This window comes from Xyrauchen texanus, chromosome 29 (genome assembly GCF_025860055.1).
Source record: "Xyrauchen texanus isolate HMW12.3.18 chromosome 29, RBS_HiC_50CHRs, whole genome shotgun sequence".
Lineage (NCBI taxonomy): Eukaryota > Metazoa > Chordata > Actinopteri > Cypriniformes > Catostomidae > Xyrauchen > Xyrauchen texanus.
The window spans coordinates 14,300,108-14,322,529 of record NC_068304.1 but is presented as its reverse complement, the minus strand read 5'-3'; the positions used below and the strand labels follow the sequence as shown (position 1 = coordinate 14,322,529).

General features: G+C 39.3%; 1 protein-coding gene and 1 long non-coding RNA gene across 4 annotated transcripts in view; one reads left to right on the top strand and one right to left on the bottom strand.

Annotated features, from left to right (window-relative positions):
- LOC127622643 (homer protein homolog 2-like) overlaps positions 1-12,943 on the top strand; it is a 43,909-nt gene extending 30,966 nt beyond the window's left edge. For all 3 annotated transcript variants that reach the window (XM_052096661.1, XM_052096660.1, XM_052096659.1), the window contains 8 exons: positions 4,945-5,101; positions 5,868-5,999; positions 6,342-6,434; positions 7,370-7,506; positions 7,775-7,919; positions 9,360-9,470; positions 9,547-9,627; positions 11,786-12,943. In XM_052096661.1, the coding sequence (XP_051952621.1) occupies positions 5,898-5,999; positions 6,342-6,434; positions 7,370-7,506; positions 7,775-7,919; positions 9,360-9,470; positions 9,547-9,627; positions 11,786-11,974 (858 nt within the window). In that variant the 5' untranslated portion in view covers positions 4,945-5,101; positions 5,868-5,897 and the 3' untranslated portion in view covers positions 11,975-12,943. The remainder of the gene's footprint in view (positions 1-4,944; positions 5,102-5,867; positions 6,000-6,341; positions 6,435-7,369; positions 7,507-7,774; positions 7,920-9,359; positions 9,471-9,546; positions 9,628-11,785) is intronic.
- A 2,520-nt stretch (positions 12,944-15,463) lies between these two features.
- On the bottom strand, positions 15,464-17,086 carry LOC127622646 (uncharacterized). Its single transcript, XR_007967988.1, has 4 exons — positions 16,939-17,086; positions 16,664-16,831; positions 16,497-16,583; positions 15,464-15,876 (listed from the first exon to the last, which is right to left on the bottom strand). It is a non-coding gene; the product is annotated as an uncharacterized LOC127622646 (long non-coding RNA).
- Between the last annotated feature and the right edge of the window lie 5,336 nt (positions 17,087-22,422).

The window sequence follows — 22,422 nt, the reverse complement described above, 5'->3', positions numbered from 1 at the left end:
CAGCACCACAGTGAGCTGTACCAAACGTCTCATGGTGTTTTTGCTGTAGTATTGTGTGTGTGGTTTATGACATCACAGCAAGCAATTATTTATTAAATGTTTTTGGTGATCTGTGTGCTACCCGCAATAGAACATGACTGTGGGACCCATTGCTTGTGCAGCCTAATGTTCCGTTATCGGCAGTAAGTTTTATGATTAGGATTGTGTTTATTAAACTGCTAAAGGCAGATTTAACTCTTGTGTTTGAGCATGCTGATGCACTGACGCTGACAACAGAACTAGAATGGAATGTGCATTGTGTGTCCCATCACAAAACAATGCCTATAAAGCTCCACCCACTCATCACAGTCTGCTCTAATCAGAGCTGAGTTCAGTGAATTGTGAGGTCAGAGTTCAGGTGGGGCTCCTAAAGGGGATGTGTATGTGTGTGTGCAGGTAGAACTGCATTCCTGGCATGGCTCAGCCGATATTCTTTGAATGTTCAGGATTGTTTTGGTGTGATTGTGTTTGAGGTGAAGGGACAGGAGTGACATGCACATATTCACACATGTCAATATATGATGCAACTGAAACACACACTGATGTGACATGATGGTGCTTGCAGCGTTTGTTCCTAATCTGTGTCTGAGTTTATGAGATGGTGATGTCATAAAAAACGATTGAGTTCAGAATGACATATTACCATACTCATACTATTTCTGCCATAGTTATAAACAATATATTGTATGGTAATAGTATGCTATTCTAAATTCAGCCACAGAGTCCCATCTATAAATGAAATGATAGGGGAAGTATTGTCATTCAGCAGGCCAATAACATCAGCATAAATGGGATTGTATGATGTTTGTCATCTGGCATTGCAGCTCAGGTAAAGCTGTCTGACAGAGGAAAGATAAGCAGGATGGGATTTTGGTCACGTTTACACACTGCAGTTTTGGGAGTGACGAATGCATTTATTTGTGATGGTTGTCATACCATAGCAGGGCTCAATGCTAAGGATTTTTTCTACTGGCCAGTCAGATTTTTACTTGCCCTGCCAACATTTTCTTTGGCCCCAACACAAAAAAGGAAAAATAGAAAAACTTTTTACCATCAAGACAATTTCCCCTAAAATTGTATTGAATTGTTTTTTAAATGTTATCTTCAAGCTGAACAGCTTTGATAATAATAATAATAATAATAATAATAATTGCCATCAAGATTTTACTTCTTTTCATATCAGACACCATTAACATGTTGAATTAATGATTATGTTTTGAGACATTGCCTAGTTGTTAAATTACCTGGCTGGAGTCACTCAGCACACCCTGGATTTGAACTCATAACTTCAGGGGTGGTCATCCACCCAGGCCCCCTCTTATTTGCAGATTAATAATTATCACCAGCATGTTAAAATGAAAGAAACAAAAAGGGTATTTCCCTCACTGTAAACATGGTATGTGCAGGGATCATTAAAATGTTGCATAAGATGTCTAATCCCACTCTGAAATTCATGAAGTGTTTTTTTCCTGCAATTTTCAACACATTAGTAATAGATGCTGCAAAGACCCTTGGAACAGAGCGAGGACAGTTCTCAGAGAGCATTCCCGGTGTCTGTTTGCTCGTGTGCTCACGTGATTGTACCGTGCCACGTCCAGTATATTATGCGCGGACTCAATATAATAATCATGTTCGCTCGTCTCTGAGTGCTTGGTTGGAAAACTGTCTTTGCTCCATGTAATGTTTGTGCTCTATGGCTTGTTGTCTTCTAGCACTAATGTTATACTGTAAGTACAGCACTAGAACAATTTGGCAAGTAACAGTTCTTGCAACTGGCCCAAATTTTTTCACAATGGCCCCTGTCCATTGGGCGGTCCTTATTGTCGAGGCCTGCATAAGACTGATTTGGTGCCTCACAGCTGTAAACAAGAAATGTGGTGTTTGATGTTCACTATTTTTTAAAAGGACTATTAGTAACCAGAGGTGTATTATCATCCGGCAGTGGTTTTGTAAACCCCGTCGTAACTTCTGCAGGGGCTCATGACCTCCCAAGTGTTGGAACTCACACCATGTACACCCGGCCTAAAGGTGTGATGTGTTGTTTATTTTCTTTAACCTCTTCAGCTCTGCTGCAGATTTTGACTACTGCCTGTATTTTTACACCCAAATTTAAAAGCTCACCTTACATACAGTGGACTAGTTTTATAATATTGGTCTAAGTTTACAGAAAACCCCAAAGTCTTTCTGCAAGTCAGTCCACTGTCGGCCATCTTTGGAACGCTCTCGGGAGGCTATTTCCAGTCATGAAAGTGCAGCTCCTTTTTACTTGAATGGGGAAAGACCATAATCTCAAAAACGGTTGGTCAAGATTACTGTCAAAGAACATATTTCAAATCAGTAGTAAAATCTGACAACGCTGGTATCATAAATTGTGCTCCTTTACCTCATATTATGCTAAAAAACACAGTTTTCCTGGCTTGTATCTAATGCGCATATTCATTCTAAAGTTGATTTGACAGATGATTGGTCTGTATCTAAAACGTGATTGACTCTTTTACCTGTAAGGCAGGACTTCTTTTCTACATCTGTTGACCGTTGGACACTTGGTTGACTGTTCCAATTTCTCCCATTCATTTTAAAAGAAGTGACCCATCTCAGCTAAATAGTCTCTGGAAAACCCTCAGAATTTAAAGAAAAAGAATTCCAACAATGCATAAATAATAGTGTAGTCCTATAGGTTATAGCATCCTATAACCTATCCTATCCTATAGCATCTTTTGAGAATTTTTTCTTTTCTTTACCCTGTCTTTAAAAGTCTGTGATTCAGGCTTTCTTTGCTCTTTGTCTCTGCTAAAAGTTTCAGTCAGTTCCACTAGATGGCAGCAACTATTATGAAAAATAAATGTTCCAGTATCACCTTCCATTATAATTTACAGATTTGAAATGCAGGTGGCATTCAGTCTATTTTATGATACCACACTTCTGTTTATTATCTTGCTCTCTGAGTGGACTAGAAGCTTAATCTAGTTGTTGTAAAGCTAAGATGCTCATCTTTGCATTGATGTATAATAACGAGTCTAATTATTTAGCCAAAAAAACATTGTATCGTGCTTTTTCTGCTGGACTGCAAATTTTGTTGTCAACATCTTAGACATTTTAGATTCTGAGATTATTTATCCAAGCAAGATCACAAACAAGTAGAAAATGGCCCATTTGTAAGAAAACAGCCTAAAGATTTGATATAGGGTTTGTGGCTAACTGGGGCTTACAGTAGCAGTGATATGAGACATTTGTCTTTGAGACATTTATTTTAATAATCTTTCGAACTGTGGTGTTATGCAACAAAATAAGTTTTAGGCTACATACGCACTACAAAGATTCGGGCGTGACAACAGCATTTAAATGTTGAAGTGAATTCCCCAAAGTTTCATTCTATGTGTGTACGAAATACAGAATAGAAATAAAACAAAAGAGTTAGAAACTTCAAATAACTTAAAATATTTTTGCTGAATGGCTGATTTCACCTCCGGTGTGTGAGTGATGTAACTTCATAATATCTTCAGTTAAAGGTATCAATCATAGTATCATGACATTACAGGGTGGGCACTAAATCAAGGGACACACAAAAACCTCCACTATCAGTGTTAAAATTATACATTTACATGTTAGTGATAAATGTCCTACTAACACTGAATTGTATGTGGAAAAATAGAAATCCAATGATTTAGCACTTATTTTTGTCAAATATGTCTGATGTTCAGCTCAAGGAACATTGGGCAACGTCACAGTGCAAGTGCAAAAATTATTTCAGTTATTTAAAAATTTGACTTAAGCTCACAGCAGTGTGGAACATTATAAATTGTTTTAATTATTTTTACCAATCCTATTAAAATTGTAATTGGGTGAAATTAAACAATAAAAATACCGCAATTTGTATTGGGGACTTAAATATCACCGAATTGTAGAAATGACCCAACTGCCTTCAACAGAAATGCAGTGTTTTGTTTGTCTGAGTACCTGTTATTAAACTCTATTCAGTAATGTAAGGGTTACCCCGAGACCGCAGGGCTGATGAGAGAAACTTTTATTTGAGTGCTATTTGAAAAGCATTTGTATTCATATTCCTGCATCATCACCACATTTGTGACATGGAGGTTTACAGGTCTTGCCTTGATATTTTATGTAGGCTAACATAAATGCAAAAGTGGAGTTCTGTGAAAATTTCAGATTCTAAGTTTTCAATTGGTACCAAATTTGACTGTTATATTACCAGGGGCTTTAACGTTTTAATGTTAACTGCCGGCCCCACCTAAGAACCTGCTGGCAGGTCCACAGAGGTATGTAGAGTTGAGGAGGTTAAAGTGCTGCTTTTAAACAGCATGGTCTCTCTCTGGATTTTGATGTATGGGTTATCCCAAGACCATATGACTGATGAAAGAAATTACAGTGGAGAGAGACAGACTGGTGTCAATTTGTAAATTGGTCAAGTGCATTAACAACTAGTTGTTCAGTTACATACTGCACTGATTTAACTACAGTTTGTTTGTCACTGTACCTCTTTTCTCGGTAGTGATCTGGGTTGTGTGGTTGTTTGAAGTTAAATACTCAGAGGATCAATGTTCCTTCTAACTTTTGTTTTTGCTGAGCAAACCCTGTTTCTATTGGGCAGAAACTTCAGCCACCTAAGCAGAATATATATATATATATATATATATATATATATATATATATATATATATATATATATACTGTCTGGTTAATATTCCAACAAAGATTTTGTGCATGTCTGTATATAAATGAAACCTGTCATTAACATGTTTATGATGACATTTTAGGGGTAGTCATTCTTCCTGTGCAAGCAATGTTTAAAGTGGTCAGTGGTGTCTGTGATGACCTTGCTGACCTTTTAATGCTGTCTGTGTTTCTCTCTCTTTTTTGTTCCTTTGCATCGTGTGTGTTTCTTAGGGAGCAGCCGATCTTCACAACTCGAGCTCATGTGTTCCAAATTGATCCAAGCACTAAGAAGAACTGGGTTCCTGCCAGTAAACAGGCCGTTACGGTGTCATACTTCTATGACAGCTCACGCAACAGTTACCGCATCATCAGCGTGGATGGGTCAAAGGTCCGACAGTCACAAGTGTTTGGAGATGGAGATATGCACACACACACGCACACACACACACACACACACACACACACACACACACTCACACACACTCACACTCACACAGTCTGCAAGCTATTTGGTCCCTACTATAGGATGCACAAACACACACACAGTGCTCTGAGGGTCTCCCTCTGCAGTGGGTTTATAGTTCATGTTGCCATGGAGATTTGGATCAGTCCCTCAGTATGGAATCGGCAGTGATGTTGTCACAGCACAGACCTACTGAGACACACACACACACACCTACTGCTGTCCCTATGAGAGCAGATACAGGAGGAATCAAACACACAGATGCAGTTTAAAAGCGTTTGCTCATTAGTGTGTTAGTTGCAGACACACACACACACGCACGCACGCAGTGAGGTTAAACAGTTCACCGTGATCAGATTCAAGAATAACACTGTGTTTGTGTATGGCTTTCTTGCTGCTAATTAACAAGTTTTTTAAGTTCAAGATGATTTTGACAATGAATTTGATCACACCTATGACATTTATTATAGACATATTGGTTTAGAATGTGCACTGACACGAATTATAAAAAGATTCTGATATCTACTAACTTACTTTACCTTTAAAAATGGAAGTGACATCATCATACACTTGTATGAGTGAACAAAGAGTGTTTAAAATGGTTAAATGATGTCATATGTCAAATCTAAACATACCTGCAGTTGTATACCTGTTTTGGCTCAGGGTTGTAAATTTGTGTTTGTTTCTTCAGGTCATTATCAACAGCACGATTACTCCCAACATGAACTTCACTAAAACATCACAGAAGTTTGGTCAGTGGGCCGACAGTCGAGCGAACACTGTGTTTGGCCTCGGCTTCGTCTCTGAACAACAGCTATCCAAGGTCTGAAAACACACGTCACACTTGCATGCACACTCATGCACACTGACCGTTACACATGCATGCTCACAACACACACACACACACACACACACACACACACTTGTTGTCGCACTGTGAGCACATTACATGCAGCTGTTTTTGATCTATGATAATTTGCTTTGATGGTCATGATCAATTGTTGTTGCCGTATAATATAACTACAGCAGCCAGATACGTTTTATTAACTTCTATATGTTAATTTATATAAAAGTTATCTGTTTAAGCTAAAAGCCTTTTAACCATCAGAGGTGAAAGTTTCTCTGTGAGTCGCTGCTGCAAGTGACAGTTTATTCTTCATCATAGTTTGCTGAGAAGTTTCAGGAGGTGAAAGAAGCAGTGAAACTGGCCAGAGAGAAATCACAGGAGAACATGGAGACGTCCAGCGAACATTCACAGGTACATGTGACATCATCATGATTAAGAATAAACAAAAAGCAAACCTACACTCTTCTCTCAGTCTGCCAGATCTATAGCAGCTTTCTTCTAAAAGCAATCTATTTAAACATCTGCACATCTACAGGATATGTAGTGATCACTAATATTTTTAAAGTTGCATTTCTTGCATATACATAGATTCGATGTGTAATAGTTTTATGAACAATACAGTTTTTAGTTTTTATGGATATTAACAACAGGTTCTCAGATATGGAAAAGTTAAGTTAAAAGTGAATTAACATCATGGATATTAATATTGATTTAATTAATGTCCTTGCTATGAAGAAAATAATCTGCACTCATCAAGTCATTTCATTGAGTCTTAAAAGGTGCTTTGTCACAGAGCCAGACTTTTGTCATCATTATAAAGTCCAACTGACAAGTAAAACAACCAACCACCAGTGTTTTGGGACGTTGCTTTTAAAAAGTAATACATTACACTGATGCATTACTCCTCATAAAAATTAACAAATTACATTACATTGTTACTTCTTATGGAGAGTAACAAGCTTTTGCATGTGTGTGGGTTAAAGTGTGTGGTTATGTTATTGCTGTAGAACGTAGAACCGGAGTGACATATAAAGAAAAGGTGTGTTCACATGGACCATTTAATGCAGCATAATTGTATTGATCGAGGAGTCACAATCACAGCTTCATTGTTGGGAAATAACCAACTAAAGGAAGAGCCTCTACTAACTTTACATTTTGCAGTAGCATGACAGTACGTAGCGGTTTAGTGTGATAAAATTTTATTTTGCTGTTTTTAATGTCACATTGTATTGTACCAACAGCCACTAGACATTGCGTAAAGTCAGCCAATCAGATTGTAATTTTAGAAAGCTCTTGCCATTTTTGTGTGTAATGTGTCAGAGTGTGATAATTATTTGTCCAATCAGGAATCTGGCCATGAAACTCCATCAGCCAATCAGGCGTCCAGCATCAACGGAACGGACGATGAGAAAATTACACATGGCCCAGAGAACGAGGTGCTAAAGAGCGAAAACGACCGGCTCAAATCTGTCATAGAGCAGAGGTAACTGTTAAAAAGAGCAGCATTGCTGGTGTTCCTACCAGTCTTCTTAACTAGCTTAACCAGCAAGCTACCATGGCCAACCAGCTTCGTCAAAAAGACCATGCTTGGTGAAAAGCATTTTGTGTTGGTGAACAACATGGCTAGAGCAGCATGAAACCAGCACTAACCAATATTAACCAGAATGGAAATTCACATTGGCCTAAGGTGGCCTTTTCAGCAGTGAACACACACAGTAATATTTAAGTGAGTCTGTATTTGTGTTTGACAGTAAGAAGTGGGAGACGGAGCTGCAGGCGCTGAAGGAGAGTAATGCACGACTGGCTGACGCGCTGCAGGAAGCAAACAGCAATGCTGAAAGCTGGAAGAGTGAAGTGACAAAATGTCAAGAGGAGAATAATCAACTGAGGAACAAGGTGAATACATTTTGATTCATCACTGATACTCTAACCCCGGGATTAATATATGAAATCTTTCAGCCATCTTCACAGTTGGGTTAGAGTTAAGGTTGATTGCTGTTGGGCTAGAATTAAGCATAATTACAGTTAGGGTAAGGTTACATTTACATTTACATTTATTCATGTGGCGGACGCTTTTATCCAAAGCAACTTACAAAAGAGGAAAACATAAGCGAATCATCTTAATGAGACAGTGGTACGAAAAGTGCCATACTACAAAGTTTCACTATCATCAGAATAGTATACAAAACAGATTTAAGTGCAACAAGAATTGTAAATCAAATTTTTATTTTAATTTTTTAGTGACCGGTTAAGTGCTTTTGGAAAAGATGTGTTTTTAGCCGTTTTTTGAAGATAGAGAGTGAGTCAGCTTCATGGATTGAGTTGGGAAGGTCATTCCACCAACGTGGTATGATGAAACTGAAAGTCTGGGAAAGTGTTTTGGTGCCTCTTTGTTTTGGTACGACAAGGCGACGTTCCTTAGCCGACCGCAGGCTTCTGGTGGGAACGTAGCTCTGCATAAATGTTTTTAGGTATGCTGGAGCAGACCCATTGACTATTTTGTATGCCAGCATCAGGCCCTTGAATTTAGTATGTGCATGAACCAGCAGCCAGTGGAGAGAGACAAAGAGTGGTGTAACATGTGCTCTCTTAGGTTCATTAAAGACCAGACGTGCTGCTGCATTCTGGATCATTTGGAGAGGTCTAATAGCACATGCAGGAAGGCCTGCAATGAGAGCGTTACAGTAGTCCAGTCTAGTTATGACAAGTGACTGAACGAGCAGTTGTGTGGCATGTACAGAGAGGAAAGGTCTTATCTTCCTGATATTGTAGAGTGTAAATCTACATGATCTTGCATCGCAGGTTAATCACAGCTGTTCTGGTTTAGACCAGTGTATTTGATTCAGCAGTTATTTTGAGAGATGGATTGAATATTGAACAAGCCCAAGTGTTACATTAAAGGGATTGTTCACCAAAAAATGAAAATTCTCTCATCATTTACTGACCCTCATGCAATCAGATGTGTATAACTTTCTTCAGCAGAACACAAATGAACAATTTTAGAATAATATTTCAGCTCTGGTGATCAGACCTTTTGTATCTCAGAAAATCAAATAAAAGAAACATAAAGGTAATCCATTAGACTCCAGTGGTTAAATCCATGTATTCAGAAGTGATATGATAGGTGTGGGTCAGAAACAGATAAATATTTAAATATTGTTTACTCTAAATCTCCACATTAACTTTCACTTTCAGATGTGAAAGTGAAACTAAACCAGCACCACATGTGACTTTCAGATGTAAAAGCGAAAGTGGAGATTTAGAGTTAAAAAAGGACATTGTTCTGTTTCTATCCCTTTAAAGAGCTGGAGAGTGTAATGATTTCTGTGTGTGTAGATCTCAGAGTTGGAGCTGCAGTGTAAGGAAGTGAATGTGGAGAGAGAGAGAAACGCTCAACTGACCGTCAGAATTCAAGAGCTGGAGGCTGATTTACAAGATAAACAACAGGCAAGACACACAACCACACACAAGCATGCCATGTTCTCATACCGTGTGCTTGAGCTCATATGATCGTGTTTTTCAGGAGCTTGAGAATCTTCGCAAACAGGCAGAAATCATTCCTCAGCTGATGGCAGAATGTGAAAGTATCAACACTAAACTACAGGTAACAAGTAGTTTATGCAACACGAAGTGTAGTCCAGGATCAGCATTCATTAACAGTTGTTCTGTCATAGAGTGTGTGTGTAATGAGATTCTGGTAGTTTGTTACATGTTGTTGTCCATCATTTGGTCACAACTGATTGAAGCTTCAGAGACTGAAATATCCAACAAATACTATTGTCTGATTCTTGAACAGATCATTAGGTAAATCACTTCTTCCAAGTGATTCTAGCATCAACAACTCAACGATTCTAAAAATTACTTCAATTGTCAGTGGATTTGACTGATGAGGCAAAAGGGAAGTTACTGTAATGCTAAATTGCAGCAAATAACCAGTGTTATTGAAGTGCTGTTTGTCTTGTTTTCCTTGATCTTTTTATAAGAATCAACAAATAATGTGACGGTGTATCTTTGCAGTGTAAATGTAGCTATAGACGGTTAACTAGATGCAAGGAAGACAGAATCAGAATTCAGTATGCAAATATGTCTGTGTAAGAACTCCAAGTTCGGAGGTGGAAGGGAGGAGACGGAGAGCAATGATAAGGCTCTTTATTTCTCTACCTTCAACACTCTGCGTGCACTCTTCTCAGAGCTTTTCTCAGTTCAGTCAGATCAGTGTCACACAAACTTTGTCATTAAGTTAACTTCTCTTTAAGTTCTCTGAGACTTCAGCTTCACTGTACGTATAAACTTCAAATAAACTCTTCAGCTTCACAATAAACATATAATAAGACACTAAATCAAATTGTAATAATAACCTTTATTTTCAAACAGCTTTCTGAATACGCCCCCTTGTGCTGCTGATCAGATAGTCCCGCCCCCAACTTACACCATTGGTTGAGTCAAAGACCATCTTTCCACCTGATATTATGCTGTGTTTGATATTATGCTGCGGTGAACGGGATCCAAACGGGATCTAAAAAGTTTTGTGATCAGATCACAAAAACCGCATATCAATGTGTTCAAAAACGCATGTGATCGCATTGCATTTGAGGTGTAAACACTAATCCATCCTGTATGTGTACTGCAACATTGAATCACCACCCCTCGCTTGTCAATCAACCGATGCGCTAAAACTAGAGTTTAAACTTTGTTACGAGCGGCTTTAAAAGGAAAAACTGTCCGATCGGAAAATGTAAAAAGCAGATACAAACAAAAACACAAGAACTTCATGGATCTTCTTTAGTGTCTCTAATATCAACACAGATGAGAAGCACAAACATCTGAAGCTACTTTAATACAGACAATCCACTAAAATAATAGATATTTCTGCTTGAAATGTTGCGTTTGTGCTAACATAAAATTTTGGTTGCATCTGGGTGAAACAGCACACCATTTGTCTCGTACTTTTTGTCTTTTTTGACTTTGCGGATTATTATGATGCAGGAACACACTGACAGAATGATTGATGTATGTCGTCATGAAATCAGAGAGCCTCCCCTCCAAATCCGATCACGAGTGGTTACAGGAGACGTTTTTAAGTGACCAGGTGTAATTGGCGATGTGTCTCGCCTACCCACATGTGATCGGATCGCCCAAGAAGCATCTTCATACCAGGTGTAAACTGGGTTCTTGTTGTGTTGGGGCTGGATTGGTTGCTCAAAACAGTCATTTTTATAGTGACATGAGAAAATTAACCTACAGGTGGCTTACTTTTAGTTGTTTCTGCATATTATGCAGGGATAGGAAATTATTTTAACACCGAAAAACATACTCTTCAAGTGGTTGAATTAATTACAGAAGTTTAAAACAGAATAACATAATGAAAATATGTTTCATTATGAATACAATTAGGAAATAGAGTTATGTTGCAATTTGTTGAAGTCATGCCAAATTGCAAATTTAAAGGATGTAAAATGGGATATATGGGAACACATTTTAATTGGGTCATTAATTTCGAAGAAACTGATGAAAATATTTGTGGAAAGGATTCTGTTGTCATCACTAACAACAAATAAACTGATTAAAACTGAATGAATCACTGGCCTACATTAATATATACATTTCAAAATGAAATGCATTGGAAGAAAAGCAGCAGGTGCAGGTTTAGGTAGTGTTTCACATTGCAGCTGTCATTTCAACAGCACACCTAACTGCAGAGTTTACTGTTCTCACAGGACATGTGTGTATTGACTGATGTTGATAATGTGTTCATTGAACAGGCAGCAGAACTGACCAACAGAGATCTGAATGAGCAGATGAAGCAGCTACATGGTGAAATAAACAACAGCGAGCAAAAACAGAAGAACATGAAGACTGAACTCAAGACGTTTATGGATGTTCTTGATGGAAAGATCGATGAGCTACATGAAGTACGGCAGGGGATTTCGAAACTAGGCATCGACAACTGAACACAAACACCATATAACATGCGTGCACACACACAACTGGGGGTTTCTCGTGTGATCTGCTGGTTAAAGGGCTACTGATGGTCAACGATTGCACTGAAAGTAGAGAGTTTTACACACACACACACACACACACACACACACACACACTGACAGAAGTGTTCATTTTGCCGCTGCAGATCTCAGGGCTTCATGCAGTTTGGAGTAGTTTGATATGCACACACACGGAAGAACTGTAGAATCACAAAGTGCCTGAAGGTGGTGCTTTCACCGGAGCTCCATGAGCCCTTAATAATCAGTCACAGCGGAGGAGCTGATATGTCGATCTTCTTAACGTGAAACTGAACTGCGACTGGGCACCAAAACTTTCATGCAATACTTGTAACTCTCTTGTTCCGCTGACTTTGTGTTTTGAAGAGAATTTTCATTGTTGCTTAAATGATATTTCTAATTCTGATCAATGAAAATATGAGCCAAATCTCTGCTGCAAATATCTGCTTTGATGAGGGAATTTTGCTTGTATGGTGCAGATTTACTCATTTTATTCTGCTGTGTATATGATGTGCTCCCCTCCCACTGTTCCTGTATGTGTATGTAAGAGTTCTGTTAAGAGTGTGTGTGTTGTCATTTGGGTGATGGGATAATTTATAGAATAATTTTAGAATAATCTCTGCCTTTGAGTCAGAAGAGGAGCGCATGAGCTTCCAAACTCTTCCTCTCAATTCTCTCCAGGTTTTTTGCCTTTAATCTTAATTTGAAAGTCATGGCTGGTGTATTATAGACATGTAACGCAGGTGAATGCACATTTTTGTTAACACCTCTGTAGATGCACTCACACTCACTCCTGGGGTCTTACTGAACTTTTAAGACACTTGACACTTTTTTCCCCACTTCCTGTTTTGTTGATCAAAATTGTAAAATGAATAATCGTTGAAATATAGTTTGTGAAGGAAACCTTTGTGCTGTTTTCTATCGAGTTGACGTTTCTGCCTGTGTAGTGTGCAGCGGTGGGCGTCCCGATCGCCCTCTGATTGGTGAGAGGATGTGTTGCCTTAGCAACCTGCATCCCACACACTGCTGCTATTGATTGTGAGTATGGTGATCCAGATGTGAATATTGCGTTTGCTGCATTTGTGTCGAGTTGTTTTATCATCAGTGGATTGTCATGGTGTCACTAACTGTGCAAAGATTACCATACCAACATGATTGCTGGGTTCTGTAAAGCACAGGATCTTTGTTGCACCTTTGGATCGGCATTTAAAATTCACACTCAGTGTAATTCTCATGGACTGGCGAAAGCAAGAGCAGCACAAACCAGCACAAGAACTCAAACAATTGAAGAAATCTCAGAAAATAATTTCCTGCTTCCACCCCATATATACACAAACATTAAAAAGGTCTTAAAAGCTTTACTCTGAAACTTTTAAATTAACACAACATTCTCAGAGTTTATATAGTTGTAGATTTTCTCATGAAACAAATGTCATTGTAAACGTTGATAATCACTTGCCACAGAAACAGACTCTAATCCTGATCAGGCACTTCAGCATTTTACTCAAACCTTTTTTTTTTACAATTAAAAAATGTATTAGAACTCATCAGAAATTAGATGAAAGAGAGATGTAAATTAACTTGTTGTGCTTTGATAGTTTAAAATGTTCAGTGCAATATTTGTCTATTTTTCACCTTAACAGCCAAATTCATGGTTAATAATTTTAATTTTTGTTCTTTTATGCCACATTTCATTGCCAAACCCCAAAGCGATTTCCTTTAAATATGACTAATAAATCACCTACAATCAGACACCCAATGCAGAAACCCAACCTGTGGCATTTATAACCTGTTTGGGTGGTGTTCGAGCTTTTCTTAGCAATTCTCTTCATACCCTGAATGACTTACACCAGGAACTGCCGATGACTGAACCTTCGGCTTTCTAACCGTTAGTCTTTGAACAGCAGCATTCAGATCACAGATGGTTAAGGTTGTCGTTTGTTTAACTGTCCCAGTCTCCATATGGCAAGTCTGAGCCCTCTTCATCGTCAGAGTCATTTGAGATCTTCATCCTCATCATAGCAGCTTTGATGCTTCGCTCCAGCTCAAGAGTCTGTGTTGTGGGAGGTGGCGTGTGTAGGGGGCAGGACTTTCTTCAGGATCACGCCCAGACGGATGGCTGACATGAGGCTATCTCTGACATCACTGCTGTCTGTGGCGGTCGTGACCTTTCACAGATGTTTCTGTCCGTGCTGCAGCGACGCTAAAAGCTCATCCATTGACCCTGCAACACAACCGTGTGCATGTTTGCGTTATTTGAATGCACAATTGAGTGAATCTCATGAAATATCTCATGAAATATAAGGTTTTTACCTGGATGTGCTTGACATGTTTTGTATAATTCACTCAAATAATAAAAAAACGTTACATTCAAAAACATAAAATAAGTTCAATGTTGTTTAAAAGCTGTTTCACAATAACTAAAGTTTGAATGAGGTGAGAATTGGTGTGTTTAACTCAATGCAGTGCTCTGCAGACCGATCATCACCTGGCTTGATAGGATGCATTAGACAATTTGTCTGATTTTCAATCATGTAATATATGACCACCAAAGTGGTGCGAGCGGCTGCAGTTTCCCCAAAACGGCTGCACAAGCTCTGATGACGACAGCTTATTCATAATTTGCTAATCTCCCAGATCTGTAAAACGAGGCACAGTTAAGTCGAACATACATCTATCTGTAACTGTGATTCACCTGTATTCTGCTCCAGACTGTTTTTGATTGGTAGCTTCTCACTGATGGGTGGAGAATGATGGAGGGGGATGGGTGGAGGACAGGAGGAGGTGGAGGTGGTAAAGGCTGTCAGGGTTTGCTCCTGCACCTCCAGCAGGCAACAGCATCTGGACCGGGATGACACGCTGCTTCAGACTCCACCCCTTCCTGCAGGGGGTGGAGCTCTGCGGTTCCAGACTGATGATTGACAGGGCCTGGGAGGAGTCATCGCAGCTGGAGTCATGGGATACTGGCCTCACATGAGCTGTCTTTAAAACATTCTAACCCTGATGTCTCTAAATGCAACAACACACAAAAACAAACATATTGAATTGGGACAGGAAATTATTATTATTATTACTTTATGAAACTTTTATGAAATGCATTTTCATGGTATATTTTGTAATATGCACAGTCTACAGCTTTCTGATACTCTTTATGACAGTCAATGGTAGACGCATGCGCAAACGAAGCACAGATGTAGACTTTCTGCGTGTAACCCACTATTTCTAGACACGTGGACAGTCCACGTCTGTACTTCGTCTGCGATTGACTGTCATAAAGCAGCCTTTGTACACATGCATTGGACACGTCCGTGTGAGGTCATGGTCAACTTTGAAAGGCTGAACACTTGACTGTGCGCAACACGGCAAGCAGAAAAACCAAGCATAGTCTTTAGTTTGTTATGAGTGCTTAAGACTTGTGAGACTTTCATCAGTGAATTTCCTGACTTCATATGACAGTATGTAATTAGATCGGAACACTTTCATCATTAAAATGGTACTTTAATCTAAAAAAAGGTTGTTAGGGTTGTTTTTGTTTAGTATTAAAGATGTGTTAATGGAACCATTATGGAAATGGAGTTGTTAAATTTCTTATACTTGCCATCCCGATACTGAAGGCATCTTTACAACACAATTTTTACCTCTCTGGATGAGCTCCCCCTCTCTATCCACCCACTGCTTCCTCTTCTCATCCTCAACTTTCCTCTTCTCTCGCTTCTGAACACACAAACACACATACCTGCAGGACTGTTTGATCATGTCACATGAACTCTTCTTTTCCAAACTTTATATGCAATCTCTCTTTCTGCTGTCTACAGATGCAGCATCCTAACTGAAATGGCCATCATCCAAAATATCTGGAAATATGTGAATGAGAAAAAAAAGTTTTGTTTCAGAAACAATGCACATATGCAATGTACGGATCAAGCAATATTGTCTTTATTGAAACATGCCATTTTTCTAACTGAACTAATTTTTTAAATGATAACATAAAAGGACTGACAGTGCCCTTATAAAATTAAAAAATGCCCCTGGAAATCAAATAATGCATCTAAATGGTAAGGTTCATTTCTGACCCTGGATCCTTCTGTCCTTTACAGGAATTGATATAAGTACAACCCACATGAGATTTAGGTGAGTTTGTTGAGAAATGTCTGATGTTTTAGAGTTATGAGTTTTATTACCCCCCAGAAATGCATAAATCCCCCCCATATGAGCCATGTAAGGGGGGAATTATACCCCCTCCCCTCCATTCCAGAAATGAATTTCAGGCAGCACAAGCACAGGGAATTATGGGAATATGACTGTGACCCCTACTGGACTCTGGGTCTGATAGAAGATTCAGTCGTCATGGCAACTCTGCAGCCCACAGACAGCCCACGGGATCCTACAGTACTGTTACTGTGACTCGTTATGGGATACTTTGTGTGGTGATGCAGTGGGTTGTAGTTACCATGGTTACTGGGGCATTACTCACCAGCTGTGCGGCGTGATGTTGGCGGTGCTGCTCAGATCACACTGCAACTGAGTGCTGCTGTAGCTCGTGCGCCTCAACACACATCTCCTGCAAAACACACACACATTATCTCTCTATCTTATCTATACACACTAACAACTCAATATTTCAACACAATGTGTGTGTACCCGTTGGTTTCTCAGTTGTGCTCTGCGTGATGAAATCGCTCCTCTGATGCTCCAGTTGCTTCAGGTGTTGCTGTAGGTGTTTCTGGGCGGGACTTACATTCACCTGAAAATCCTGCAGCTCCTCTGGGTCCTCAAAGGCGTCATATTACAAAACCTGCTCCTGCAGCTCTGCATCAAACACACATACACACTGTGCTTTAGATCAGTAGATCAGATGTGCAGAATCTTTAGTGTGTTAGTAACCTTTCATGTTACTGTATGTGTGTGTGTGTCACCTCTTAGTTGTCGTTGGATGGACTGGATTTGCGTTTGCAGGAGCAGTTCTTAATTTTTCAGGATCTCAAACTTGTAGTCACGCAGCTCCAGCTGCGTCTCATAATACTGCAGCTCTAGTGTCTTGACCATGCTCACACCCTCCACTCCACCCTCTGCAATACTACACATCTACAGAGACACTTAGTCAAAGTCTGTGTCCAGGTTTGGCTATACATGTGAATGCAAATGTTTAAAAATGTCCTTACTAATGCAGCAAATCATGAGAAAAACAGCTTTTGTGGACATTGTGGGTGGGCATCACAATTTGAAACACTCTGGTATAGAAAAATCATCACCTCTATATAAAAACCACTACGTTCACAAGATGTTCTCACAAATGCCGTGAATCAAACGTGTGTGTGTGTGTGTAACATCTGACACCACATTAAATATTAATACATCACTTCACAAATCTCTATGGCAACAGTGCAGCAGGGCTTGAACATATTTTTGAAGTATTTTTGTAAATATGACAAAGAATTACACACACATTCTGCATCAAAATACCCATAATGCACTTTACCATGCAGCATGTGGATTTGCACAGCAGACGTGTGAAACTGTGCCCTCATGTGGTCGCCTGAGGAATACTCGGCCAGAAACAAATGGCAAAAAGAAAAAAGTTCTTTATAAATACAGAAATGCACTATTAGAAGTGCCATCAAACCTTTTTTTTTTACTTCACAATCTAAATGAGGACATATCATAGACTATGCTTTTAATAAACAGCAAATTATAATGACTACAGACAAACCCAAATCCAAACCTTGCAAAAGAACTTTGGATTTTCAGAAAAATAAAATACATTTACTTCACAAATAATTTTTCCAATTCAGAACGTCCCTAAATTTTCCAAAAGGATGGTTCTGAGTTTTAGTCAAGAGTTCAGAATTTGATCTGAGAGGTCTTGAGCAATCAGATTTTATTTTGCCCCAGAATTTGTATTTTGGGTGATGGGGCAGGTATTAACATAATGAATCAACTTAAAAAACTGGGTCCCTACCAGCGTGATGATCGGCAGGCAGGTTATTCTTAGGGGATGTAAGTCGGCTGGTGCGCCATTATTTCATGAGTGGTGCACAGAGTTGGGCAGAGTAGCGGCTTTTGAAGAGATGTCACATAGATGGCTGGGCAGTTTGGGTGCTTATGGTAAAAATATTAAATATATGTAAATGAAATAATATGTGGACCCTTTTTCTTTTTTGTTGGTTAATTTATTTTTTTATGTCAGATTATTTTCTTTGGACTGTCTGTTTATACCTGTATGTGTGTCTGTTGTTATTCAATGTCTGACCACTGGGATGCACTGTACATATGTTGGGTGACGGGAGGGGGCATATAATTGATAAAAGCTGATTCTGTGTATTCATGTGCTGTTTGTTTAAATTTGAGAATGGAATCAATAAAATATTGTTAATGACAAAAAAAAGTTAATGCATTAGGCATCATGGACAAACATTTAACAATATATATTTTTACAGCACTAATTAATCTTTGTTCATGTTAGTTAATAAATATACAGTTGTTAATTATTAATTCATGTTAGTTCAAAGTGCATTAACTAATGGAACATGCTTTTACATCAACAATAGTTGGTGTACAGATGTAACAGCGTAACTGAAGATGTGTTGTCTTAATTTAGAAGTGCTCTTCAACACCTTTATGCCTTTCTACTCGCCACGGGAGTTTTCCTCGTGGTGAGTGTTTATATCCCACCACAAGCGTGCATTAACCTAGCATTGCAACAGCTGGTTGATCACATCATAGACATGAGCAACAACACCCGGACTCTCTTATCATTTATTCTGGAAGATTTTAATAAAGCTAACCTCACCCGTGAACTGTCAAAATACAAACAACACATCACATGCCCCACCAGTAACAGAAATATACTGGAACACTGCTACACCACTGTTAAAGATGTATATAGCTCTGTCCCACGTGCAGCTTTGGGACTCTCCGATCACTGTCTGGTTCATCTTCTCCAGACCTACAAGCAAAACCTAAAATCAGCTAAGCCTGTAGTAAGGACTGTAAAGAGGGGACGAATGAAGCAGAACTGGAACTACAAGCCTGCTTTGACTGCAGCCAAAGTGTTTTTGAAGCTGCAGCCACAGACCTGAACGAGTTCACAGATACTGTGACATCATATATCAGTTTCTGTAAGTATATGTGCATCCCTACTATGACATTTTTATCATTCAATAATGATAAACCATGGTTTACAGGAACACTCGTCTTCGTCATGCCAAAGAGGATGCTTACAGAAGTGGTGATAAAATATTTTACAATCAGGCCAGGAACACACTAAGGAAATCAGAATGGCTAAAAGAAGTTACTCTGAAATGCTGAAAAAACTGATTTCAGCCAAGAATCCTGCTTCTGTGTGGAAAGGCCTGAAAAACATAAAGTACAAGACACCTCCCCTCGCTCAGTAGAAAGTCACCTAATGGCTGATGAGCAGAATTTGTTTTACTGCAGGTTTGAAAAGTCCAGTCTCACACCCCTCCCCGATCTGATCTTCACTTCACACACACACACACACACACACACACACACACACAAACACCTCCTGGCACCCCCCTACTCGCCCCTCCTGCTACTCAATCTGCACTTATGATCTGTGAGGAGGATGTGTGTCAGTCTTTTGGAAACAAAAGACTAGGAAAGCTTCAGGCCCAGATGGTGTTTCACCTGACTGTCTGAAAGTCTTCTCTGACCAACTGGCCTCCATCTTCACATAGATCTTCAATAGATCACTGGAGCAGTGTAATGTTCCCTGCTGCTTCAAATGCTCCACCATCATTCTGTTTCCCAGAAAACCCAAAGTCACTGGAATACATACCTGTTGCTCTCACATCTGTGGTCATGAAATAATTTGAGAGACTGGCTTTGGCCTATCGGAAGGATGTCACTGGACCCCTGCTGTACCCCGTTTCCGTTTGTTTACCGAGCAAACAGGTCTGTGGATGATGCTGTCAATATGGGACTGCATTATATCCTGCAACACCTCAACAGACCTGGGACTTATGCAAGGATCCTATTTGTGGACTTCAGTTCAACCTTCAATATCTTCATGCCTGATCTTCTTTCAACCAAATTGACCCAGCTCTCCATGCCACCCCAATCTGTCAATAGATCACCAGCTTTCTGACAGATAGGCTGCAGCTAACTGTCTGAGACTGGGGAAACTCACATCCGGAACCCTCACTATTAGGACTGGTGCTCCTCAGTGATGCTTTCTCTCTCCACTGCTCTTCTCCCTGTACACCAATGACTGCACTGCAAAGGACCCCTTGGTCAAGCTCCTGAAGTTTGCAGACAACACCACGGTCATTGGCCTCATCCGTTATGGTGACGAGTCTGCATTCAGATGGGAGGTTGATCAGCTGGCTGTCTGGTGCAGTCACAACAACCTTAAGCTGAACCTGCTCAAAACAGTGGAGATGATAGTGGACTTCAAGAGAATTGCCCCCACACTCCCCCTATCACCATCATGAACAGCACTGTGGCGTCATTCAGGTTCCTGGACTCTAAAACCTCTCAGGACTTGAAGTGGGGCACACACATAGACTCAATTGTGAAGAAGGCTCAGCAGAGTTTGGACTTCCTTCACTAGCTGAGGAAGTTCAACCTGCAACAGGAGCTGCAGGAAACGTGCAGGTAGAATCACTCTGGATCCCACACACCCTGCCCACTCCCTCTTTGAACTGTTGCCCTCTGGCTGGCGCTACAGAGCACTGAGGACCAGGACACCCAGGCACAAGAACAGTTTTTACCCACAATACATTTTCCTCATGAACATTTAAACTGCCTCAGGACTTGACCATAGTGCAATCATGTAAATTTACATATTTAATTTAACAACTGTACATACCCCTACCTTGCACATGTACATACGCCATTCTATGTTATATGTCCTATTATTTGTTTGTCTATTTAAACTCTTACCTTGTTTTATATTCTGAGTCTCACTGTAATGTTCTGTAGGCACTTTTTTCTCCTAAATTCCTTGTGTGCGTGAGAACACTTGGCAATAAAGCTCAATCTGATTCTGATTAAACAGAGTGATTAGAAAAACTTAAACGACAGAATATGTCTTCTATTAAAGGAATATCCTAGGTTAAAATTAAAAGGAATAATTCACCCAAAAATGAAAATTCTCTCATTATTCATTTAAACTGATGCCATCCTTGATGTGTATGACTGTCTTCATCAGAACACAAATGAAGATTTTTAGAGTAAGACTAAGTCAGGTTCTTATAATGCAAGTAAATGGTGCCAGCAATTTGAAAGTCCAAAAGTAATATTTAGGCATCATAAAAGTAATCTACATGACTCCAGTCGATCAATGAATGTCTTGAAGCGAATTGAATGGAAGTAAACATAATTCATGTTTTAAATGTGTTCCACATTAATAATATGTTAGTTATATGTGTAATCCAAGTGATGTACTTCAAATACTTTAAAAGTAATTTAAAATGTAATGAGATACACAACTGTTAGAACACACAATTAGATAACAGTAAATCTTTACTTTATATACAGATTACATCAACACTGATCAGGAAAATGCTAATGGCACCACAACCCTTCCCTAGCAACTATCCAGGACTGTGATATCACAGGCAGCTGACAGGGAATTTTTTTTGCAATTTTCACGCTTTTAAGAGCCCTACAAAAAATCAGGCACTGGTAAAACAACTACTGTAATATAACGAAATATTTATGATGTTGCAACTTGCATGCAAAAAATTGTTTAAAATGTCGATCACTGTAGAAAGATGCTTTTCTGGTGCAGTTATGACATCTAACAGCAAAGGCTAACTGGACCATGCTAACCAGAAAAACCTTTATGGAGTTTTATATGTGCCACAATTGACGATGTGCGTTACAACTGCTACAAGACACCGGACAATTTCTTTTCAGGAGTAAGATGTCTTTATATTCCTTCTGACTCGAGTTATACAAATGGAGGTATCTCCTGACCTCCTCACACGCGCTCTTGACATGCACATCCACTGTTGTAGTTTTTACATTTGTCTCCTGTTGTTTACGGGCAATTGCATCTTCTTCTAGCATTTCTGAGCGTACAAGTTTAGAAAGTGAGTGAGATGCACATGCAAAAAACAATGGAGTAGCAAAAATGTTCTTTGCAAATGTTGACATCAGCTCACATTCAAACTTTATTCAGTGCAAATTTGATTTCCGTTTGCTCAAAATGAATTCATCTTTGCAGGAAGATACATTGCTTTACAAAACTGAGAAAATATATTTTTGTGCGCTCAAAATATAATTGTGTGTGCTCAGAATATCCTCTTGGATGTGAAGGAAAGCAATTTTTTGCGCACTCAAAATATCATTTTGCGCGCTCAATATATCATCTTTCCCGCAGAATTGTGGCACAAATTTAATGCCATAAACCTTGACCAGCCGCTAGGCGG